Source organism: Theropithecus gelada, chromosome 2, assembly GCF_003255815.1.
Source record: "Theropithecus gelada isolate Dixy chromosome 2, Tgel_1.0, whole genome shotgun sequence".
NCBI lineage: Eukaryota > Metazoa > Chordata > Mammalia > Primates > Cercopithecidae > Theropithecus > Theropithecus gelada.
In genome coordinates, this window is record NC_037669.1 from 87,636,200 (window position 1) to 87,660,365 (window position 24,166).

Sequence of the window (24,166 nt, forward strand, 5' to 3'; positions counted from 1 at the left end):
TGGAGGTTTTATGAATGACATTTGCTCAATTCGGAAACACATAACTCCTGTGTTCTATAGCCAGGTGCTAAAGTAACCCTGATGTTACAAAGTGGTAAAAACAGAACACAAAAGAAAACTACTGCCAAGTAGCCTTTTTGGAAATAAATGCCAAAGAAAATCTATCTTATCTATTGTTGTTATTATTATTATTATTATTATTATTATTATTATTTTGAGATGGAATCTCACTCTGTTGCCCAGGCTGGAGTGCAGTGGGGCAATCTTGGCTCACTGCAACCTCCACCTCCCAGGTTCAAGTGATTTTCTTGCCTCAGCCTCCTGAGTAGCTGGGATTGCAGATGTGTGCCATGACACCAGGCTAATTTTTGTATTTTTAGTAGAGACAGGGTTTTGCCATGTTGACTAGGCTGGTCTTGAACTCTTGACCTCAAGTGATCCACTCGCCTCAGCCTCCCAATGTGCTGGGATTACAGGTGTGAGCCATTGCACCGGGCCTCTCTAATTATTTTTAATTAAAATACGAGAAATAGCCGGGCGCGGTGGCTCAAGCCTGTAATCCCAGCACTTTGGGAGGCCGAGACGGGTGGATCACGAGGTCAGGAGATCAAGACCATCCTGGCGAACACGGTGAAACCCCGTCTCTATTAAAAAATACAAAAAAAACTAGCCGGGCGAGGTGGCGGGCGCCTGTAGTCCCAGCTACTCGGGAGGCTGAGGCAGGAGAATGGCGTGAACCCGGGAGGTGGAGCTTGCAGTGAGCTGAGATCCGGCCACTGCACTCCAGCCTGGGCGGCAGAGCGAGACTCCGTCTCAAAAAAAAAAAAAAAAAAAAAAAATACGAGAAATAATTTGATCCAACTTTCCATTGCCTGGATGTGAGGACCCCAAGGCCAGAGAGTGGCAGGCTTGGCCCAGACACACAGCCAGTCACTGGCCAACCGGTGAAGGAGTCCCTGTCTTCCCCATACCTCACCCCAGGAGAGGACGGGACTCACATTGCCTTTGCCATAGCAGGGGTTGGAGAAGCCCCCAGGACACTGTGTGCAGTCAGGCCCGAAAAAACCTTTGCAGCAGCCTTGTTCCTATAAGAGACAGAAGAGGTCCAAGAGACCATCTGGGGCCATGCCCTCCCTGCCCAGGCTGCCTCTGCTCCCTGGTCCCATCTCCAGAGTGAGGGAGTGGATAAGGTTTCTCTGGGACCCTTTTCCACTGTTAGGCTGCAGTGCATCCTCTGAGGAAGGTAGCCCACTCAGCCCCAGCGTGGGGGCCCCCAAGGAGCAACAGGTGCCCAGGTGACCTGGGAGAGGGCACCCATGCCCATGCTCACCGTGACGGTTTGGTTGCAGTAACTGGCACAGCCCTTCTTTAGCACATTGAGCCCAGTTGGGTCATGGATGTAGACACACTCCTTGGGGAAGATGTCCTGGGTGGGCCGTGCAAAGCCAGTCAGCGGGTGTGGGTTCTGGGTCAGCCCCTTTGCTAGGCAGCCCTGGTCAAGGGACCTCTGCCCCTTGGGTCCAGAACTCCCACCCTGGTCCAGTGGAGCTGTGAAGCACTGAGCCTCCAGCTCGGATCTAGCCTCCCAGCCTCTGCTTCCCCAACCCACCCCTGTGACCCAGAGCAGAAACCTCAACAGGCAGTCAGGAGGCCCTGAGGGCTGGGCCAAGGGGTGCTCACCAGTTTCACACTGTTGTGGGGACACATGCTGGTGTTCAGGGCTTGGCAGTCCACACAGGAGCCCTGGGTAGGGCAGGGGTGGGATGGGGAGAGGGGTTAGTCATCGTTTATTTACTCGGCAAACTCAGAGAAGGGAACATTGAGGGGGGATTAGGGGATGAGAAAAGCCAACCACGGCCGGGCGCGATGGCTCAAGCCTGTAATCCCAGCACTTTGGGAGGCCGAGACGGGCGGATCACGAGGTCAGGAGATCAAGACCATCCTGGCTAACACGGTGAAACCCCGTCTCTACTAAAAAAAAAAAATACAAAAAAAAAAAAAAAAAACTAGCTGGGCGAGGTGGTGGGCGCCTGTAGTCCCAGCTACTCGGGAGGCTGAGGCAGGAGAATGGCGTAAACCCAGGAGGCAGAGCTTGCAGTGAACTGAGATCCGTCTACTGCACTCCAGCCTGGGCGACAGAGCGAGACTCCGTCTCAGGAAAAAAAAAAAAAGAGAAAAGCCAACCACAGGAAGCCCAGCACTGGTGTTCCAGGCAGGGGAGAGCAGCGGCAGAGGCCCTGAGCCGGGCAGAGCTAGAGTCTCTGGAAAACAGCAGAGAGGCCAGAGGCAGGCAGAGAGTGAGTGAAAGGGGATGAAGTGGTGGAGGATGCAAGAGTTATCTCAGGCCAGGCACAGTGGCTTACACCTGTAATCCCAGCACTTTGGGAGGCCAAGGTGGGAGTATCACCTGAGGTCAGAGGTTCGAGACCAGCCTGACCAACATGGTGAAACCTCATCTCTACTAAGAATACAAAAATTAGCCAGGCATGGTGAGTGCCTGTAATCCCAGCTGCTCAGAAGACTGAGGCAGGAGAATCGCTTGAACCCGGGAGGCGGAGGCCACAGTGATTTGGGATTGTGCCACTGCACTCCAGCCTAGGCAACAGAGCAAGACCCTACTTCAAAAAAAAAAAAAAAAAAAAAAATCTCAAAGATGGAATCATAGTCCTGGTGAGGGTGAGTGTGGGGGAAGCACAGGTGGGTCCTTGGGAGTCTCCCACAGGGCCTCAGAGCTGGCGTCAGCCCAGCCCTGACTTGACGCCTCTCCCTGGGAAAAGGATCACCGCTCCAGCGCTGATGAGGGTTAGTGAGCAGGGTCCTGGCTGTGCAGGCGAGGCTCACCGCCACGATCTTGTGCTGCTCCTCGCTGCAGTGCTTGGGCAGGATGGGCAGGATGGTCGGGGGCAGCAGGATGCCGTCCAGCATGTGGATCACGCCATTGGCAGCCAGCACATCTACCCTCTGCAGTGGGACTCCCTCGGGTCCCAGCAGGATGCGCCCCTGCGGCAGAGACCCACCGTGCCAACCCCCAGCCTGGCTGACCTCGGCCCAGTGGGGCTGTCCGCCTCCACCCCTGCAGCCCAGTTAGAGCAGACAGGCAGCTCAGTGAGATGCTGAAGTTCCCGCCTGCCATGCCAGCCGCCTCTCCCTCAGCTCTGGCCAACTACACTGCTCCAGCCTCCGGACCCTTACTCACATGGCTTCTGCCACATGGGGCAGCCCTACTGTGTGCTCCACGCTCCTCTTTGGAGTACTCCCCCTTAACCCTCATTGGGCTCCAGCAAAGGAATTTGATCTCTGCCTGCTTCCTTCCCCATGACCCCACCAGGGCCTAGCAGTATCCTGCCCACCACGGGACTCGGAGCACACAAGGCTCAGAGGCCAAGTGGGCAGCTGGTCACTACCAGTCACACCATCCGCCCAGGTGTCCATGCACCTCACCTCCTCAGAGATGTTCACAGCCAGGACCTGGTTCGCCATGGTGAGGATCCGACCTTTGGAGATGAGCTTCTCAACAGTCAGCTGGGGCGAGGGACAGTGTGGCTTTAAGCTGGGCTCTGGTCATACCTTGGGGCCATGCCCAGTCCTGCCCAGGAGGCTCAAAGCCACTGCCTTGGTCCCCAGGCTCTGTGCTATAGCAGAACAGATGCGAAGGGAGGGGAGATGGAGAAGAGATGGGGCCTAGGGGAAGTCCAGAACCTGCAGGCAGCCCTACTGGGTGCAAGCTGGCCACCCCCCAGAGAAAAGACCTTGCACCTGGCCATGGTTGTAGATATGGTACCGCACCAACTCCTGCAGTTTAGAGAGACCCTGGCAGGGGAGAGAGGGTTTGGCTCCTGGAGGACCTGTGGGGGAGTGTGGAGGTCCTGGTGCCCCCATACCTGCAGCCCCTTCTCCCGCTGAGCTTACCGCTGTGAAGAGGTAGATCAGGCGGCCGTCACGCAAGCTGTCCACAGCCTCATTGCTTGGGGCAAAGACTGTGAAGGGCCCAGGTCCGTCCAGGATGGAAGGCAGCCCACAGTTCTGTGGCGGTGCAAGGGAGGCTCAGGGGGCTGCATGGCCAGCCTCCACCTCTGAGTCCTGCCTGGGCCCTGCCACCTTTGGCCTGTAGGAAACTCCCACTGAGTAAGTAGGAGACATGGCCAATGGGTCTGTGCTACCACAGAACCTCAGGCTTGAGGATGGGGGCATGGGCAGAGGCCACGCTACTTCAGAACCCCAGGTCACTGTGGGGCAGAATCTGGGATAATGAGTCCTGGCCCAGAAGCCCAGAAGCCCACATGAGCTAGGGCCCCTCCCCTGAGCTTACCTCCAGGATGGTTTCAAAGCGGCTGAAGGCCTCGGTAGAGGCGAGGATCTGACCAATAGTTCTCTGTAAGGAGGGATGAGTGTGAGGGCCCCAGGGAAGGGGGTGAGGCTGCTTCAGCCCTGGGGGAGAAGCTACGCTCCAGCCCTGAGCAGAATGGCTCCTGCCCACTCACTGCTCTCTGCAGGGGTCTGAGGCCACCCAGCATCACAGGGGAGGGGAAGGGAGGATGCTGGCTCACCTTGGGATCCCCTGGGGTCCCAGAGGGGGGCTGCCACCGCAGGCCAGTGACCACGTGGAAGACGCCATTGGCTGCTATGTTGTTGGCCTTGTAGATGTTGAACGTCTGCTGGGGCTGGTCTTTGTACTTGTAGGAGTATTTCTGGTGAGACACAGAGATCTGGCCAGATCCCATATGCCAGCCCCCTGTCCCGAGGCTCCCTCCCACCTGCACACCCTTGCCAGGCTGTGACTCCTCTTGTTCCCAGGCTGAGGCTTCTCCCTCACCGTGAATTGGTTGAAGGTGACGGTTATCTCCTGCCCGGCCAGCGTCCACCACTTTCGTGTTTGTTGGGTCCTTGTGTCCTCCAGGATGTGCTGCCCTGCGATGATGTGCTGTCTGCAGAGCTGCTGGGCAAGGGATGCCTGCACATACAAGGCAGGGAGCCAAGTGAGCGGTGGGGAGGGCCGTCTTCTTCACGCCACCCCTGCCCAAGCAATGGAGGGGACAGGATGCCTCCCAGGCCCTGACGCCTTCCAGGTTCTCAGGCCCTGGAGACTGGGGCGGCATCCAGGGGAGGAGGTGAGGGCCGGTGGCCAGCTCCACCATGGGGAGGGGCTTACGTTCATGGTCCTGGAGGAGAAGGAGGAGATGGATGGCACCAACACGGTGAACGGGCCTGCTGTGGTGAGGATCTCCCGGCAGCCTTGGTCTGGGGGGGTAGGGTGAGGGAGTATCAGAAGGGAGTTGGGGAGACCCTCGGGCATCAGTCCTGGTGTGAGGGAGTTGGGGTGGGGGTATTCGGCCTAGATTTAGGATAGATGGGAGCCTCGAGGTTGAAGAGCAGCTCCCACCCCCTGTGTGCACCCCCCACAGTTCGCTGTTTGTTCCCACAGCTCTGGGGCAGAGAAACCAGAATCTGCAGAGGCAGCCCCTCCCTCCCTGCCAGCTGTGCTGTGGGTGAGGGGTGGGGTCATGGGCAAGCAGTGGGGGTCACACACCCATCATGGCCACGGCGACCCTCAGCTGCAGGAACACCCGGCCTGTCTGAGTAGCCTTCTGCACCTCGTGGAGCAGGTGTCCGTAGCAGGCACGCCCATCCCCCACCTCGCTCTCCCTGCACACACAGCTGGGGGCCCAGGGAGAGCCAGTCAGGGTGGAGGCTGCAGCCCCCGCACCCGATGCATCCCCAAAGCGGGTATGCTTGCCCAACCCACTGTCTCTGCTCCAAGGCCCCTGTGCTTACCTGGTCTTCCCATCAGCGGTCACCTGGCAGGTGGCAGACCGGTCACAGGAGAAGGGGGAGCAGAAGGCGAAGCAGCCCGCAGAAGCATTGCTGTTGATGCTGACCAGGCCTGGCCGGCAGGTGCAGAAGGCCTGGCCCCCAACAGGGTGGGAGGGGAACATCATGTCCAACCCCAAGAACCACTGGTGTCTGCCCTACCCACAGAGCCCTGCTCAGCCCCTCCCCAAAGAGGACCATTATTCTCTCCCCATTTTACAAATGGGGAAACCGAGGCTACAAGAAGGCCTGTGACTTGCCCAGGGTCCCACAGCCAGTGTGAGCGGGTGCACTGTGGGGGCGGTTCTGGCCTGGGACCCTGGCTCACCTGGCCTGGCTTCTGGTACACACACAAGGTAGAGTTGCTGGGGCAGCCACCAAGGTTGTCAGTGCATGGGTCCTTGGGCAGACACACTATCCCATCGCCATGATAGTTCTCGGAGCAGTGACACTGAGCCTGCCCCTTGCGGCTCACCGAGCACAGGGCCAGCGGTGAACAGGGTGATGGCCAGCAGGGGTTGGGGGCTGCCAGGGCAGAGAGAGCGCCCAAGTGAGCCAAGCACCCAGGAGCCCTGTCTCTGCCACAGCTTTCACCAGGAAGGCCGGGGCCAGCAGGTTGACCTAGGCCTTGAGAATAGGCTCCCCTTAGGGATGGCTCTCCCTCCTGTACGTTGCACTTGCTAGGTTAAAGGATGCTTTCCCAGCCCCTGCCCACCCTGAGCTGAAGTCCCTGGCCTCTGAGTCCAGGCTCACCTCGGCATTCACTGCCCTGCTGCGTGTAGCCGGGCAGGCACTTGCAGCTGGGGGCCTCTGCGGAGCACTGGGTGTTTTGGGGACAGCGCAGCTCCTGGCAGATGGGCAGCTCTGAGCAGAGTGGGGAGAGCACGGATGAGCCCAAGTCCAGGCTGGGGAGGAACACAGGGGCAAAGGGGCCCTGCCTGTTCTCTGTGACTCAGAGCAGGGCCCTGCCCTTGCTGGGCCTCTGGACAGTGGAGGTCTCAGATGACACCCCTTCCCCAACTAGGCTCCAGGCAGAGGTCCTGCTGAGGTTCAGGCCCCATCCTCACCCAGTCGGCCTCTTTTGCTCTGGCCACAGGGACCTGCTGCCCTAGGCTGTCCCAGTGGCACTGCTCACCTTGATCACAGTGGGGGCCAGTGTATCCAGCAAAGCACAGGCAGCTTCCATCCCCACGTGGCCCACGGTTGCACACGCCGTGCACACAGCTGCACACTGGGAGGGATACACAGAGACAGATGGGACCCCAGCCTCTCCTAGGCACACACCGGGACGTTGGGTCCCTGCTCTCTGTATTTTTAGAACTCAGCTGGGGCAGGTACAACCTTAAGAGTACAGAGCTGTGATGCAGGAACGCAGGGGTGGTGGGAGCCCACAGAAGGCACTGACCCGGCCTGGGGCTCACCGAGGGCTTCCTGGAAAAGGCTTCTCAGGGGAGTAGCATGTGCAAAGGGCTGGAGGTGTGACAAAACAAAGCACATGTTCCTGAAAGGGATGTGCACATCTGAGGGGCTGGGACAGAGGCTGAAGTGACAGGTGGGAGCTGGTTGTAGGGACTGCATCTGCGTGGGCCCCCAGGTGGACGCTGGCCCTGCCCTCTTGCCTTGTAAGCACTCACCCGATTGGCAGTCAGGTCCAAACCGGTTGGGGTCTTGGCACTCCTGGCAGGCTGAGCCACGGAAGTTTTCCTGGTGGTGGATGCACCAAGTCAGCGTGGCCCCTCTGAGCCTCCACCCTACCCTGGCCAGCCCTTACCTGGCACACGCAGGTCCCATTCCTGTCCATGCCATCCAAGCAGGTCCCGTGGCCATTGCATGGGGTCTCAGCGCCCCCAGGGCATTCTGTGAACCCCCACAGAACTCAGCTTTATGCCCAGAACCCTCCGCTTACCCTGACCCCAGCAGCTCTGGCCAACCTCGGACTTGGCCCTTCCCCCAGGGCAGCAAGAGCGAGGGGGCCGAGCCTTGGAAAGCTGGGGCTGGGTGTGAGGAGTGAGGCGGGATCCCACTTTCTCCCATACCATAGCACCGGGAACCCCAGTAGCCAGGGCAGCAGGCCTTCTGCACCACTTGCTTCCGGCACTTCCGTCTGCAGCCGCTCATGGACACCATAGAGCCCCCCAGCTGTACTTCGTAGCTGGGGGCAGAGGGTGGGCAGGGTGACGGAAAAGGCTCCCACGCACAGCCCCCACCCAGCCTCCCCATATTGGCTTCTGGGGCTCCCACCCACCTCCCTGCTCTGACTGGCCCAGATGAGCACAGGGCCTAGCACATAGCAGGTGCCCCATAAACCCCTCCTGCCCCTTGCCTTTACCCCTTCCTCCCCGCCTGTCTCTGCCACCCAGGAGCGGCCACAGGGGCATAGATAAGTGAGTGCTTCTCCTCATTTTGTGGGCCTGTCAAGCTCCCCCAGTCCCTGCCACCCCACAGGACGCTCCTGGACACAGGCAAGGATGGGGTGGCCCGCACCGGCAGTCCTGGGTTATCTGATCCGGGAGCTCCCGAAGCCAGCCTGAGGGACACGTCTGCTTCTTGATGGCTGCGCACGAGGTGCAGGGTACATGAGTGACAAACGTGGTTTTCACATCACAGCCTTTGAACAGCACCTGGGCCACAGGCAAGGTGTGGTCAGGGGCCTGGACCCCACACCCAGCCCGACCCTGTCCTCAATAAGGCCTCACACTCCTCCAGCCACCACCTCCCATCTGCTCAGTGGGAACGCAGTGCTGATGGGAAAGCCCTGTGAAAGCTGTCTGTTACAAGTTGTTACTGTCATAGTGAGTCCTTTTGTGCCTGGCCCAGAAGGCTCTGAGTCCACAGCCTCTGACACTAGAGAATCTAGCCACATTGTTCCCCCAGCCCATTTCAGGTGAGGAAACTGAAGCCCAGAACATGGCCATTGCCCAGTCTCATCCAGGAACAGGGTGTGAACCAGGGACTAGAACCTGGACTCCCAGCCTAGTGCTCACTTTTGCCTTTTGTTTAAAGATAAAGAAACAATAAATGACAGAGCTGATGCTGTCTTGGAAGGACATGGTAACTCCATCCTCAACTCATGGGCACAGGCATGATGCTGGCTCCAGCCATGCACTGTGGGGCTGGACCTCCAGCCACCACTCTGCTCTGAGCACTTTCCCACGTTGCTACCAAATGACCCTCTCTAACCAAGCGCAAGGGTTTTCTCTGCCACCCAGAGGTCAGAGACTAAGGGCCCCGGCCCTGAGAGGCTGGCCTCACATGAACAGCTGTGTGCAGGGGCTCTGGTCTGCATGTGTTTGGGCTGGGCAGTCCCAGGGGACAATGGGCCATGCCAGCCTCTAAGGAAACCCAGGGCATCCTGGCTGGGGCCCCAGGTGGCTTCCTGAGGGAGGTGATCATTGACTTGGGACCTGAAGGATGCATGAGAGTTGGTAAAGGACAGTGCTCCTGGCCTAGGGGACAGCAGAAGCAAAGGCCAGGAGCAGAAAGAAGTAAAAACAAACATGTGACAAGGCAGGCAGTGGCCTGAGGGGAGGCTGGAGAGGGGCTGGCAGCTGGCATGCAGGAGCTCCGTAAACCGCACGCCAGGTTGCCTAGGTGAGGCAGAGTCCAGGGCAGCCCCACGACTCAGTTTATGGTTTTTTGTTTGTCTTTGAGAAAGGGTCTCGCTCTGTTGCCCTGGCTGGAGTGTAGTGGTGTGACCATAGCTCACTGTAATCTTGAACTCCTGGGCTCAGGCGATTCTCCTGCCTCAGCCTCCCAAGTAGCTGGGACTACAGGCATGTGCCACTGTGCCTGGCCAGTTTGTTTTAAATTGGCCCTCTGGCTGCTGCCTGGGGAATAGAGTCGTGGGGGCAGGTGGGAAAGAGGCCATCATCACCTGCAGGTGGCTTGGGCCAAGGCAGGGATGGTGGAAATGGATTGGGAGATATTTGAGAGGGCTTGGGGTGGTGAGATGAATTGGGAGAAGGTCTCAGCAACTGGGTGGGGCATGAAAGATGTGAGGAGTCCAGCCTGCCACCACGGCATGGGCACAAGGATGCTGACAAAAGTCCCAGGCCTGGAGTCCCATTCACTGGCCTGCCATAGCTCCTGGACGTCCACCAGCCTTCTACGGCAACAAAGTCCCAGCAACCTTCAGCACTGAACCCAGGAGGCGTGAAGCTAAACTCCCAGTTCTAGTGGGAGGAAGGTGCATAGGGAAGGGCATGGAGTGGAGGGAGTTGTTTGGGAGGCTTAGGGCACGGCCTGGAGAAGCAGAGATGTTCTCATCTTGAAAAACGCTGACCACACTGTGGTCCAAAAGGAGTGACCCCAGAACATCCCTTTCCTGGAATAATTAACAGATGTGTGGCTTCTCAAAGCAAGAGAAAAGGAGAAATGGTGCCCCTGACACTTTATTATGGCAAATGCCAGGGCCCCAGAGCCTCTGTGCTACCGTGATTTGGCCTTTTCCGCTCATGCCTCTGCGGTCTGCAAACAGGGAAGTTGCTCAGAGCAGCCTGTGTCGAGTGGTGGAGCTGGGATGTTGTGGTCTCGTTCCCCGTCCTGAGGCTCGCCTTTGCTGAGCCAGGGAGAGACTAGGAAATTGGGTAACTTGAGGGCTGAGCAGCTGCTGGCTCAGGGCAGAGGCTTGGCAGGAGATAGGCTCCCCTCAAAGCCACCTGGCCAGCTGAGCAAAGCTGCCAGCGCGTCACCATTCTGGCTGTGGACCAGCTCTTGGAGGAATGGTGGTCAGCTCTGGATAAGGGCTCAGGCTGAGTAAGACTGTGCTGGTCGCACTCTGAGACAGTCAGGGCTAGATGGAGTGATGGGTGAGTTAGGGCCCAGAAGGAAGCGGGAGCTTTGGGGCCTGGTGTGGACACTTGCTCACAGGACCTGGGTGTTTGTAAACATGTGTAAAATGCTGATGAAGGGTAAGCTGGCTGCCACATCAGTGCTTCTCCAAGACCACAGCCGAGGGGCCCTGCCTCCGCCCCATGGTCTGGAAGGAGCATCGGCGGTCTGAGCCCACATCTTGCCGTTGGTCCAGCTGGGTGGAGTGAGGCTGGATCAGGGCCTGGGTGCTGAGTCAGATTCCCTCCTTCCTGGGGGCATCTCGGGACTGAGCCAGAGCGGGTGCTGTCTCCCCCCACCCCACACCCCCCGCAGACCTGATTTTGCAATGTCTGCTTCCCAGAGCTGCTGCTAGGGGAAGTTGAGGAGACACGAAGTGTGAAGTCTTTGGTGAGAAGGTGGATGAAGTTCTCCCAAGCTGGGACCTGGCTCATGGGGACTTTTTAAGGCTGAGAGCCCAGAATCCAAACCCTGTCAGAGAGGAAGGAACCCCAAACTTCTTCTCCCTACCTTCAGTCAGATCAGGGAGGGCGCAGGGCTGGGTTCTGGACCCTGCTCCTCTCCCACCACAGGTTCCACTGCACATGCCTAGCCGCGTGCCCTCAGTGAAAAGCTGCTGAATGGGCAAGTGCTAAGGGCCTTCCTGGAAAGCTTTCCTGCCTTGCTGCCCAAATTCATCTGCACTCCAGTCCTGTTGCTGCCCTTACTGAACAGGTGACCCGGGACATCCCTTCCTCTCAGAGCTTCCACTTCTAATACAGTTGTTCCTTGGTGTCTGTGGGGGACTGGTTCCAGGACCCTCCTCAGATACCAAAATCCACGGATGCTCAAGTCCCTGATATAAAATGGAATTGAGGCTGGGAGTGGTGGCTCACATCTGTAATCCCAGCACTTTGGGAGGCCGAAGAGGGTAGATCACCTGAGATCGGGAGTTCGAGACCAGCCTGGCTAATGTGGAGAAACTCCGTTTCTAATAAAAACACAAAAATTAGCCGGGCGTGGTGGCGTGCGCCTGTAATCCCAGCTAGTTGGGAGGCTGAGGCAGGAGAATCACTTGAATCTGGGAGGTGGAGGTTGCAGTGAGCTGAGATTGTGCCACTGCACTCCAGCCTGGGCGACAGAGCGAGACACCATCTAAAAAAAAAAAAAAAAAAAAAAAAAAGGCATCAAATTCACATATAATCTATGCACATCCTCCCGTATACCTTAAGTCATCCTTAGATGACTTATAATACCGAATACAATGTAAATGCTATGTACATAGAAAACTCTGAACATGGGGCTGGGTGTGGTGGCTCACACCTGTAATCCCAGCACCTTGGGAGGCTGAGGCAGGTGGATTACCTGAGGTCTGGAGTTAGAGACCAGCCTGGCCAACATGGAGAAACCCCGTCTCTACCAAAAATTCAAAAATTACCTGGGTGTAGTGGCGGGCACCTGTAATCCCAGCTACTTGGGAGGCTGAGGCAGGAGAATCACCTGAACCTGGGAGGCAGAGGTTGCAGTGAGCCGAGATTGAACTACTGCCCTCCAACCTGGGCAACAGAGTGAGACTCCATCTCAAAAAAAAAGTCTGAACATGTTCAGTAGATATGCCACTTTTTTTCCTGAATATTTCCTTTTTTTTTTTTTTTTTTCTGGGCAGGCCTGGGGGCTAGCTATTGTGCCCACCTCCCCAGGCTGAGGTCTGCACCCAGCCACCCAGGGTTCAGGGGTGTGTCAGCCTGCCCTCCTCTGACTATGCTGGGCCAGGGCTCCCCAGCCTGCAGCTGAAGGGTACAGAGGCAGGCCCGTCCCACCCTTCTGGCCCAGACGGAGGCCCAGGTCTTACGTGGCCCCCAGCCCGCCACTGTGCCTGGCTAATTTTTTGTATTTTTAGTAGAGACGGGGTTTCGCCGTGGTCTCGATCTCCTGACCTTGTGATCCGCCTGCCTTGGCCTCCCAAAGTGCTGGGATTACAGGCATGAGCCACCACGCCTGGCATCTGAATATTTTCAATCCAGGGTTGGTTGAACCCAAGTACAGGGTGCACAGATACAGAGGGCCAACTGCATTTACCATGAATCTTAGCTACGCAGGGTGCTGGAATAGAGGCCAGGTGGCTGTGTTAGAGTGGCCAGCACTGCTGCAGCCCCATCCACAAGGAGTAGTCACAGCCATAGGTCTCTGACAAGGAAAAAACTCTAATCTGAGGCCCCTCACTGACCTCTGTCCTCACTGCCCAGAGCATGAGGAGGTGGCGGAGGCCTTTGAAATTCCCTTGCATGGTATACAGGGCAAAACTGAGTTAAGGGGAGGGCAGAAGCTCACCTGCAGGGCTCTCAGCACAGCCCTGGAGCCCTTGGCTCTTCCCCCATCACTGTCACCTTCTCAGCCTCATATCTTCCTGTCCCCAGCCCTGGCCTGGTCCTGAAGCTGGTGAGGCCACTCTCCCTGCTGCCTCTCGGAGGGACCACAGGCATCCAAGAGAAAGCGCCTGATGGTGGCAGGGGGCCTGGGTCCCTTGCTGGAGTGCCTGTGGGATCCTAGGCAAGTCCTCCCCTCTCTGGACCTTGGTCTGCCCATCAGTGCCATGGGGATGGTGGTAGCTGCCCCAAGAGGCAGACACGCTGGGCCTCACAGGAGACAAACTACCCGCATCACCAGGGTGGGAGGCTCTTTCAGAAGCTCCCGGAGGCCCCTACCGCAGGGCCTGAGCAGACCTGCAGCCAGGAGCCTGTCACAGGGACCTGACTGAGGGGCTGGCCATGGCTGCATACCGGGACCCTGTCTGCTCGCCAGCACAAACGGATGGCCATCACAGGCAGGGGTTTGGAACATGGCTTCAGAGTGGGAATGGCCTGTCCCCGTCATCCTAGGGCTTTGGCTTCCTCATGAGGACAGAAGGAGTTGCCCCACAGCTGTGAGGATTCAAGGGGACCTGCCCGGGGCTGTGGCAGCTCTGAGGCTGAAGTGTGTCCTTGCCAGCTGCTCACAACCCCGGGCACTGGGGGTGAGTGACTCATTCTGCTTCCCAGTACTCTTGGGGCTGGACACAGGCACACACGTGCACACACGTGCCCCATGTGAATCTGTAGTCCTCGGGGTTTAGAGGTGATCACATCTTCAACCCCCAGGTGAGGGCCACGTAAGACCTGGGCCTCCGTCTGGGCCAGAAGGGTGGGACGGGCCTGCCTCTGTACCCTTCAGCTGCAGGCTGGGGAGCCCTGGCCCAGCATAGTCAGAGGAGGGCAGGCTGACACACCCCTGAACCCTGGGTGGCTGGGTGCAGACCTCAGCCTGGGGAGGTGGGCACAATAGCTAGCCCCCAGGCCTGCCCAGAGGCCAGACAAGGCACCAGCTGCGGTTTCTCCCCAGGCCCATGCCCCTCCACGTCCAGTCCCTCCCTGTTCCCACCACCGGCTGGCAGGGCCCAGACACCGTGTGCCCCTGCAACTGGCTCACACTTACCTGCCCCCTGATGAAGACTGCCAGGCAGAAGGCCAGGAGGCAGAGCGGGAGGAGGCCCTGGGGCCCCGCCATGGCTGGTGGGCACGCTGTCCAGGACAGAGTCAGGGCAGCTGGTGGCGTAGGGAATGAGCTCTAGGAGGCAGGCACAGCACAGGCAGGCAGGACGGGGCGGGCAGTGGCCTTAAAAGCAGCCCGGAGGCCCCGCCAGCTCACCCCCACAGGAACCCGCCAGGATTTCCTCCTGCGTATCAGCAGCCTGCAGGCGGAAGGGAAGGTGCTGGCCACTGACCCCCCATGGACGGCCTGAGCTCTGCTCAGGGCTTCCCGGCCGGGACCCTCCTGGCATCACAACCTGGAAGCCCAGGCCACATGAACCCCAGGACCTGGGCTCTATCAGGGGTTCTGAAGCAAATCCAAAGGCACACGTGAGCGACTCCCCCGCCTGCGAGTCCAGTGTGTTTCATCCAGAGACTCTGGGGGTTCTGGTTGGCAGAAGGCAGGGCAGCCCCTGAATGGGTCTCTCTGTTCCTGCCTCCATCTTTCCAGCTCCAGGGTGCTCATGGGGCTCTGACTTGCTACAGGTACCTTGCTAGCCCACCAGACCTGCATCCCCTCACCAGCCCCAGCCACTCCCAAGCAGCTGGTCCTGCCTGCCAACCCCCATCCACCCTCCCTCCTTCCCTATCTGCCCCCTACTCAGCAGCCCATGCTCAGCCAGCTTGCTGCAGCACCTCCAAACCCCACTCCAGCCTGCTGGTCTCTCTGGACTCTCCCCAGCCAGGTGTGCTCTAGCCGCACAGGCCTCTCTGCTCCTTCAGTGAGCTCCCCCGTCATGTGCTGCTACCCCAGATTGTCACACTCTGGCTCCTTCTCACAAGTGCAGTCTCAGGTCAAGGGCCACCACCTCAGAGCGCCTCCCTGGTCTCAGCCTGCAGGTGGCCCTGTACCTGGTTCACCTCCTGGCAGCACAGGCCACCAGCTGACATTGGCTTGTTCCATTTGTCTCCCCTGGAACATTAGCTGTGGGAGAGTAGAGGCGCTGTCTGGCTGGTTCGTACGGTAGATGCTCAGTACACATGTGCAGAAGGAATAAATGAATGGAGGTGGCTACTTTTATGATCCCTCTGCTACTGGTGGGGAAACTGAGGCTCAGAGGGGCTGGGTAGCTTTTCCGAGGTAATCAGTTTTCAAATCCAATCCCAGGGCTACTGCCTGTGAAGCCACCGCTGCCTGCACAGCCAGCACCCCCGGGAGGTGCAGTGGGCCCAGGCTGAGGGCCTCTGCGTGCCAGGGCTGCACGTGGTGGGCCTTGCCTCCAGTTGTCACTACCCCCAACTGCAGATGGTGTAACAGCTGGGGAGACAGGAGTGGGCCAGAGCCCGGTGGCCATCTGTAAATGCTTCGGTAAAGGCCAGGTTGGGGAAATTTTCTCCTCCCCAGCACACCTCCACTCCCATCAGTTTGGAGGGGCCTTCAGGCAGGCCTCTGAGATCTGGCTGGGATGGGGGTTGCAAGGGGAGACCTTCCCCCATTCCCCACACCCACAGTCTTTCTGGGGGTGCAGGGTCCTCCAGGCAGGACCCCCACCCTGCTGGCACCAAGGGAAACTGGGGAGCAGAAGCAGGTCTGGGAGCCAGGCTGGCCACGCCACCCACCTCTCCACAGCCCTGCCTGGCCCAGCGGCCCCAAGGTCCTGGGGGCTGAGGCTCCTGGCTGGGCCAGGATGAATTATGCGGGGCTCATGGGTCCCACTCTGGCAGCAGGAATGGAGTTGGGGAAGAGTGTGGCATGGGGTTGGCTCCCAAAATCCCAGGTCCTACCTCATCAGGCTCCCTGAAGCAACCCTCAGGGAGGGGCCCACGAGCCTGTTTCAGGGACATGAAGACAGACACAGATGGGCATGCGCCCCTCCCTCCACTGTCCACCACCTGGGTCCACCTCCCCACAGGCCTCCCCTGCTGCCATTCAAGGGCCACCTTGGTGAGATGCCCCGGCCCCCACCAGCCATCCCAGACTCTGGGATCTCTGTTCCCCTCGCCCCTCCCCTACTCTCCACAGGGGTTGAGACAGGTGGGGTTAGGCCCTGGGGTGACTGACACACAAGACCTGCAGGACGGCCTTAAGAGGGTGGCATGCCCTGCACTCAGGCAGAGGGGCAGCGGCTGGTGTGGCAGGGGTGCCCTGAGGAGTTTCACAGACTTCTTGTTTGCCCTGGGCTCATGGTTTAGCCACATCCCAGCATGGCACTGTCCAGAAAGGCCATGGCCCTGTCATGCCTCCCATGTTCCAAGAAGTATCTGGTTCCTGGAGGGCTGCTCCTTCCTTTCCCCCAACCCCTCACCCTCCTGTGTCTCCAGGGCACCCTCTCTCCACCTGCAACCATGCCCCAGAGGGAAGCCCTGCTGGGATCCCAATGACCCTTGATTTAGAAGATGCAAACGGTGTCAAACTCTGCTTTATTGGAATAGAGGATACAGGCAGCAGGAATCACACTTGGTGCTGGCAGCTCCAGGTCCCCTGCCCCCACGGGCTCTCCCATTTGTCTGGATCAGGGGAGACCTCCACTTTGAAGAACAATATGGGGTGGGAGCTTCCAATGTGCATTCTGCTACCAGCCTCAGGATTAGCAGCAAGATGCCCACAACGACAGCAACAGCAACAAAGGACTGGACTCAACATTTCAAGAAAGGACATGTAGAAGAGAAAGTCAGACCCACAGCATCACGTGTTAACAACAGTCCCACAACAGCAGACACGACACAGGTGTGCACGGCCGCACCACCTGCAGGAGGCTGACAGCACACCGACAGCCCTGGAGGCGCCCGGCATTCTCACTCCCAACATGAGAAAGAATTAACACAACACACACACGTTCACGTTCTCTGTGAGGACAGTCAAATTAAGGTACCAAAGGGAGGAGAAAACATTTTAAGAGAACACAAAAGCCTGCTGCCCTGCCCCAGTAGGCACCAGGCTAGACACGGCAGGCGGTGATGGCTGGCTGTGGCCTGGGCTAGCCGGTGAGCTCGACAGGCAGCTCACGGCCACACAGGGCCTCCCACTGGCGAGCCAGCAGCGAGATGAGCTTCTCTCGGCTCTCGGCACTGGGGACAAACACCTGCCACTGGACTTCACGGCCCTGGCCGGCTCTAGCTGGGCCACCTGGCACCTCCCCAAAGTGGTCCAGGGTGACACTGCCCATGAGGTCATGACCTTGCACATCATCAAAGACGAGGGTGAGGGCCTGTGGGTAGGTCTGGTAGCCCATGAGCACTCGGTCCAGGTCCCGGACGCGGCGGCCATCGTCCAGCCGGTACCTGTCTCTCTGCGGCGGTTCTTTGGCAAACTCGGGCAGCGGGTAATGGATACAGTCCTCATCCAGGAGGAAGATCTCAGAGCTGGTGAGCAGGAGTGTCTTGGGGCGCAGGGGGCCCCTGCAGCACCCAGGGGGTGGCATGCCCACCTGGAAGGCCTGCACATACAGCAGGATGCTGAGGGCTGGGGCCTTCTCTGGCTCAGCCATCTTCTGGGCCACAATGAACGTCAGGTCCCCAATCTCCTCCTCACTGGGGTAGGTGAACTTGACACGACTAGAGTGGATCAGCTCATAGTTCTCCATCTTCCCTGCAGAGAGATGCCACCAAGGCTGTAGCCTGGAACCCGCCCCTGGTGGGGCTGGGAGCACCAAGGGCCCCAAGTCAACTGAGAGACCCCAGCATGAGAGAGGCAGGAGAGGATGCTCCAAGTATGGGGCCCACAGGCCAGGAGCCCAGAGCAGGCACCAGAGATGTGTCTGCCAGATGGTTGAGGGACTGCTGGGGTGGAGACTCTGCCATAGAAAAGCCCCACATAAAACCCTGGCCAGCTAAGTGAGAAAAGAGAGATAGAAGCAGAGAGGGTTCTGGGGCACAGAGAGCTACCCTGGGGCCTGTAATGTCTGTCCAGGCAGCCTGTCTGCAGCCTGAGCTAGACAGGGGTACCTGTGGTCTTGTTCCCAAACTCGGAGTAGAAGTCCTTGTCAACAGGCTCCGGTGAGGGCGTGCGTTCCAGAGAGGACAGCACGACCATGAGGTGCTGGAGGAAGCAGTGTGTCAGGTAGCTGTCCCGCGTCAAGCACGTGACCACCTGCACCGGGGTGGAACCTGCACGAGAGGGGATGGTCAGGGCCACAGGCCACTGCTCCCCAGCCCTATCCCTGCCACTGACAGCCACCCTGAGCCCCTAGCAAGCCTCAGCCCAGAGGCCAGCGCCAGGAGGGCCCACGTAGGAAAGCATCACGGAGCCCTGGGAAGTGGCCGTTCCTTCAGGCCGGAAGAGCTTAGGCATTTTTCTGGAAGGGGAGACAGAGGCATTAGGCAAAGAGCTTAAGTTTTCTCTCCCCAGGAAGTGTGAGTCAGAAACATCCTGCCCAAGACCAGGGCCCACTCTGCTTCTGTCCGGGCCAGTGCTTGCTGCACACCCTGCCTCCTGCTCTGAGCCCGGGAGCATGAGTTCTGCTCTCTCAGCAGTTCCTGAAGCTGCTTCCTCCCGCCCCGGGTAAGAAGTGGCTCTTGAGCACAGAGATAACTGTCTATGATAACCCACCCCCATACGGAAGGTGGAAGCCCACTGGTGATGCTGGCCTTCACCTGAAATAGGACAAAGCACAGAGGGTCACTCACCCGTCAGCCGGAAATGCTGGTCGAAAAGCCCCACATTGACGGACTGCAGGTCACTAAGCTTTAGCACAAAGCACTGGGAGATGTGGAAGGGGCTGTTGTTGTAGTCGGTGTTTTTCTGATGCCAGAAATCTGTGTGATGGAGAAAGGGACAGAGGGAGGCGGTGGCAGGCAAGCACAAGGGTCCTAGGTGTGCAACACGTCCAGCAGGAACAGGTCCTCTTGGTTGGCCTGGCCAGGCCTGGCAAGGAGCTATTCCCACTTCCACCCACGCAAGGCCCCATAGGCAATGCTGTCTGGAGTCTGAGCCTCACCCAGCTCAGGGGAGTCACCACGTCATTGACTAAGGCTTCCTGTGCGGCCCCAGGGGCAGAGGATGCCTGACCCCTTCTCATCAGGGGCCGTTCCCAAGCAGTCGCCGGGCCCTGGCTCAGTGCATTCTGCGTTCACATCTGGCCATGGACCCCTCCCTCACGACAGCTCCCCTTCCTCAGACAAGCAACTCTCAGCCCACTGCAGCCAAGTCACTGACTGCTGCCTGAAGTCACACAGAAGGCTCCAGAGAATGACCCTCAGCCTGTCCCAACCACACACTCCAAGCTCCTGAGCCCCAGCAGGCCCTGTGCCTACCCTGTAGTGGCTCTGAGAAGTAGCGGCGGAGGCCATCATGGAGCACAAAGTACACAGCCTTGGTAGAGAGCAGCACGCAGGCGGTCACCTCTAGCCCTGGGGTCTGGTAGAACACCACCGAGGACCACATGAGGTGCCTCAGCTCCTCGTTTTCAACCTGGAGACGGGAGCACTCCTGTCAGCTCCACCACCCTAGCAACCTGCACATACCAGGCACATGCCCACAGCTCCCACAAGGAGACATGTGAAGCCCCTCTTGGCTCACCAGTGAGTCCATATGCTTCAAGGCAGAGAGGAAGTGACGGGTGGGAGATGGCTGTGGGAGGGGGTTCTACCTGGGGCTGGAAGTGGCACAGGAGGTGGTGACACAGCACAAATAGCGAGGGGAGGGCAACTCAGGACCTCACTGGCCAGGTCCTCAAAGCTGTGAGCAGCTCAGCTGAGGACTCCCTGACATCAGGAAAGTCCAGGGATCTAAGGCTGACCTGAAGCGAAGCTGGGCCTCGCCCTCAGGACTGGCTGTGCCATAGCTGGCACCCACACCCGGGCCGCTACCTCAGCAATGCTGCTGTGGAAGAGCTCGATGATGGCGCTGCCCCGCAGGCTGGCGACGTGCCGGAGTGATGGGCAGGCAGGCAAGTGCGAGGGGATCTGATTCTCCTCCGAGGTGGCCTGGATGAGGTGCTCACTCGGGTACTGGGCAGGGGCTTCGGCTGGAGGTGGGGCTGGAGCCTCCATTGGGGTCTCCTCTGGGACCAAAGTTGAAGTTGAGGTCTCTGCTGGGGCCGGAGTCTTCCCTGGGCCTGAGGCTGAGGCTGCTGCAGGGGCTGGAGCTGGGACTTCTGCTGGGGCTGGGGCCAGAGCCTTTGCTGGGACCTCCTGGGGACGCTGGTCATTGCTGTACCCCCCGAAAAACACCATATTAACAGTGGAGCCCAAATGAAGATTCACATCGCATGTGCAGCTTCAGAGTGAGGAGACTGCATGTATCACACATCATCTATGGGTCACTGCGGACCTCCACCAGCTTCTCTATGGGAGAAAAGAACAGCACGGCTGGGCACGGTGGCTCACGCCTATAATCCCAGCACTTTGGGAGGCTGAGGTGGGAGGACTGTTTGAGCCCAAAGTTTGAGACCAGCCTGAACAACACAGCAACATGTTGAGATGGGTGAAGCCTAAGGCAGATCCTGGCCCACAGAGCCATCCATGGGACTATGACCCTGGTGGGGGTGGTGCCTAGAGACCATGCTTGGGTCCAGTGGAGCACAGCAGCCAGGGCGACAGCTCTCCTGGCCTCAGTGTGCTGCAACCTGTTGCTCTCCCACTGGGCAGGCAAAGTCGGGGCAGCTCCCTTGGCCTGTCCTGCATGGGTGGCAAGAGGCTGGGCCAACCCATTTTGTGAGAGGACAGCTTTCCTGGGCTTCTTCTACAGCACTGAGATAAAGAGCAGCCTGGCACCAAACCTGGGGTGATGCAGGTGGTGATGTAGAGGGAGGCTGGGGGGCAAGGGGTGGGGGGAGGAGGCTCCACTCTCGCAGCAACCTCCAGCCCACACATGAGCTGCAGATGCTGAGATCACACACATGCCAGACCCATGCCCCCGGGCCCCTGAGAGCTGTGCTTGATCTCACCTGACCCTGCGCTCAGCAGGCTGGCCGTCTGCAAAGGGGCCCTGGGGGCTGCCTCCCGTCCCAGGGGTCTTGGCGATGACCACAGTCTTCAGGTCCTGCAGCGAGGCCCGCAGCTGGCTGTAGATACGCAGGAAGTGGAACTTCTCATGGGGCAGCACGAAGATGGCAGTGACAAAGCGGTACCCCACGAGCAGCTCCAGCACGTGGCCGTCAGCAAAGGCGCCCCGAGGCTGGGTGCAGCTGCGTGTGGGGTCCAGCAGCACGGTGGAGAGCGGCACGCGACTGAGCTTGAAGCTGTTGCGGTTGCGACAGTTGTGGGTGCCACGGTTGGGCATGGGGTTGAAGTCGGCCTTGATGACGTTGAGGTGCTGGGGTGTGAGCAATAGCCAGTAGGGGATGGCGGCGGACTTGACGGCCTCAGAGGGCGCGCAGCAGGAGCGCCGCACGGCGGAGCAGAGTGTGCAACTGGCCCACTCGATGTTGCCTGAGTAGTCCCCGGCGGCTGTCTGCACCATGCGCTTGTCGCTGTAGACCAGGTAGACGGGGAAGCAGCCCTGGCTGCGCTCCTGGCAGCCGCCAGCCACCTTGTAGAAGGTGAGCAGCTGGCGCAGGAACTCCTGCAGGCTGGTGTGGCTGCCGTAGAGGATGGGGCTACACAGCATGGCCATGTGCTGGGGTGCAAAGCATGAACGCAGGTCCGCGTGGAACTCGTGCAGGTTGGCGGCGTCTGAGATGATGAAGAGCGTGTTCTCACTGTGCCGTACCTTAAGCACCAGACACAGCTCTGGCATGAGGAAGCCGAACTCGGTGAGGTCGCCATGCGGGAAGCAGAAGACAAAGCGCAGGGAGGAGAGGATGTGCTGGCTGCTGCCCCGAGACTCCTGGTGCGGGATCTCGAAGACTGCGATGCCGAAGTCAGTGAGCACGAGGCAGGCGGCGAACTGGCGGATACTGCCCTGCACATGGATCAGGAAGCACCACAGCACCTTGAGGATGCGGATGTGCTCCAGCAGGAAGTCCTCGTCTGCGCCCAGGGCCCACTCCAGAGCCAGGCGCTCCTCCTCGGCCTCTTCATCCTCCTCTTCCTCCTCCTCCTCTTCCTCCCCCTGGCCTCCTTCCTCCTCCTCTTCCACGTCCGGGGGCCCCATTTCAAAGTAGCGGTTCTCAGCAACATCCTCCTCTTCCTCCTCCTCCTCCTCCTCCTCGCCCTGGCCCTCCTCCCGCTGGTTGGCAGCCTCGATCCAGGCAGGCAGCTGCCGCTCGATGGCCTGCCGGATCAGCGTGCTCAGGCGCTGGATGAAGTCCTGGTTGGTGGCTGTGTAGCCAATGCAGGTGAAGGGCAGGAAGATGATCTGGCCAGACCCGGGCACCACCTGAACCTCCGGCTCGGCATGGTCTGGGCTGTGCAGGGAGAGGCCAGGTCAGTAGCATGCTGGGAGGGGCCCCTCCCACCTCCCACCTCCCACCTCCCACCTCCCACCTCCCACCTCTGGAGCCCGCTGCTATACCCTGACCCTAAGAAACCAACCCATGGGTCTCCCAAGCCTCCCACACAGCCAAGTCAGCTCCCAGGATGAGGGCCCTGGTGGGAGCCAGTGCTGCCTGCTGGAAGGCTGGGTCGCCAGTTTGGTCAGAGTCTATGCTTTCAGGGGCGTGGACCATAGGTGCCCGGCACAGCTATGCCCAGACCATGAGTTCCCACAACAGAAGCACTCTCGTGGACTTCTAAGTCATTCAGCTGCTGCCATAAGCCCTAGAAAGAACGAACACTCCAGGGCATGAATCTACTTGTCGCCCCTGGTGGCCTCCGTGGCAAGGAAGTGGGCTGGGTCAGGTCTTAGGACCTTCACACTTAAAATTCCAGCTCTTCTTGGCCACTGCAGCCCTCGCGTGTAGAATGGGAGTTGGTAAACTTCTGCAAAGGGTCAGAGTACACATTTGGGGATTTATGGGCTACCCTGTCCATAAGATCTTTAACAGCCCTTTAAGAATGTAACTGTCCAACATGGCGAAACCCCATGTCTACTAAAAACAGAAAAATTAGCCAGGTGTGGTGGAGGGCACCTTGGGTGGCTGAGGCAGGAGAATTACTTGAACCCGGGAGGTGGAGGTTGCAGCGAGCCTAGATCACGCCACTGCACTCCAGCCTGGGTAACAGAGCAAGACTCTGTCTCAAAGAAAAAAAAAGCAACTGTCATTCTAGCCAGGCACGGTGGCTCACTGGAGTTCAGGAGTTTGAGACCAGCCTATGCAACATGGTGAATCTCCATCTCTACTAAAAATATGAAAAATTAGCTGGGGTGGTGGCGTGCACCTGTGGTCCGGGCTACTCAGGAGACTGAGGCCGAGACAGGAAAATTGCATTAATCTGGGAGGCGGGGGTTGCAGTGAGCCGAGAACATGCCACTGCACTCCAGCCTGGGCAACAGAGTGAGACCGTCTCAAAAAAAGAAAAAAGAATGTAACTGTCATTCTTAGCTCCCAGGCTGTGGGCCACACACAGGCCTTGACTTGCCAACCCCTGGTGTAGGGCAACATGTGCTGAGCAGAGTTTAGGTATTGAATTTGGAAAGAGATGGAAAAGTCCATCACCTGTGTCTCTTTAGAGGAAGAAATAGTTCTGTAGGACTTCTGTGAACGGATTTTTAAAAACACCTGACTGGCCACCCCGGCCCGCAAGCACAGCGTGTGCAGAAGGCCTTGCAACCAGGCCCAGGTCCCTTTCCAACCTCTTCCTTACCTTGCACCACCAACAGCTCCCGGCATGTCCCTTAAATCATCAGATGCTGCCTGATGGAGAAAGAAACACAGTCAGTCCCCACCTGCTGTAGCCAGCCCCGGCATTTACCGGGTGCCAGACTCTGAGCTGGGCATTCTGTCCTCCATCACCACCCTGAGGAGGCTCCCCATCCCCACACTCTACCCTGGGGCCCACTCTGAGACCCAAGGGCAGAGACTCACTTGGCTATCCCACCAGTACACAGCAGGGCTGGGATTCCCACACTCCCAACCCAGGGCCAGAGCCTCTCGCCACTCTCCAGGGATCCGGCATCTGACTGCTCCTTGTGCTATGCAAGGGTCCAGGTAGACAGTCTGCAAATTTGGTCTGACCCTAACTGGCCAGCAGTGGACACAGCCCTGGCAAGTCCCTCCCAG

General features: G+C 58.9%; 2 protein-coding genes across 2 annotated transcripts in view; both read right to left on the bottom strand.

The window, feature by feature from the left end:
• Positions 1-14,246, bottom strand: part of STAB1 (stabilin 1) — a 29,596-nt gene extending 15,350 nt beyond the window's left edge. The window contains exons 1-21 of the mRNA XM_025377898.1: positions 14,089-14,246; positions 8,293-8,429; positions 7,845-7,960; positions 7,580-7,665; positions 7,443-7,512; positions 6,944-7,039; positions 6,562-6,672; positions 6,137-6,333; positions 5,773-5,903; positions 5,528-5,655; positions 5,150-5,238; positions 4,814-4,951; positions 4,548-4,688; positions 4,310-4,372; positions 3,910-4,023; positions 3,757-3,810; positions 3,442-3,522; positions 2,842-3,000; positions 1,681-1,743; positions 1,331-1,426; positions 999-1,085 (exon numbers count right to left, since the gene is read on the bottom strand). Coding sequence (XP_025233683.1) covers positions 999-1,085; positions 1,331-1,426; positions 1,681-1,743; positions 2,842-3,000; positions 3,442-3,522; positions 3,757-3,810; positions 3,910-4,023; positions 4,310-4,372; positions 4,548-4,688; positions 4,814-4,951; positions 5,150-5,238; positions 5,528-5,655; positions 5,773-5,903; positions 6,137-6,333; positions 6,562-6,672; positions 6,944-7,039; positions 7,443-7,512; positions 7,580-7,665; positions 7,845-7,960; positions 8,293-8,429; positions 14,089-14,160 — 2,229 coding nt within the window. The 5' untranslated portion in view covers positions 14,161-14,246. The remainder of the gene's footprint in view (positions 1-998; positions 1,086-1,330; positions 1,427-1,680; positions 1,744-2,841; positions 3,001-3,441; positions 3,523-3,756; positions 3,811-3,909; positions 4,024-4,309; positions 4,373-4,547; positions 4,689-4,813; positions 4,952-5,149; positions 5,239-5,527; positions 5,656-5,772; positions 5,904-6,136; positions 6,334-6,561; positions 6,673-6,943; positions 7,040-7,442; positions 7,513-7,579; positions 7,666-7,844; positions 7,961-8,292; positions 8,430-14,088) is intronic.
• A 2,280-nt stretch (positions 14,247-16,526) lies between these two features.
• The window catches only part of NISCH (nischarin), a 38,844-nt gene continuing 31,204 nt past the window's right edge, over positions 16,527-24,166 (bottom strand). Inside the window, exons 16-22 of the mRNA XM_025377899.1 lie at positions 23,751-23,800; positions 21,011-22,411; positions 19,932-20,274; positions 19,377-19,533; positions 18,750-18,878; positions 18,069-18,230; positions 16,527-17,712 (exon numbers count right to left, since the gene is read on the bottom strand). Of these exons, the coding sequence (XP_025233684.1) occupies positions 17,102-17,712; positions 18,069-18,230; positions 18,750-18,878; positions 19,377-19,533; positions 19,932-20,274; positions 21,011-22,411; positions 23,751-23,800 (2,853 nt within the window). The 3' untranslated portion in view covers positions 16,527-17,101. The remainder of the gene's footprint in view (positions 17,713-18,068; positions 18,231-18,749; positions 18,879-19,376; positions 19,534-19,931; positions 20,275-21,010; positions 22,412-23,750; positions 23,801-24,166) is intronic.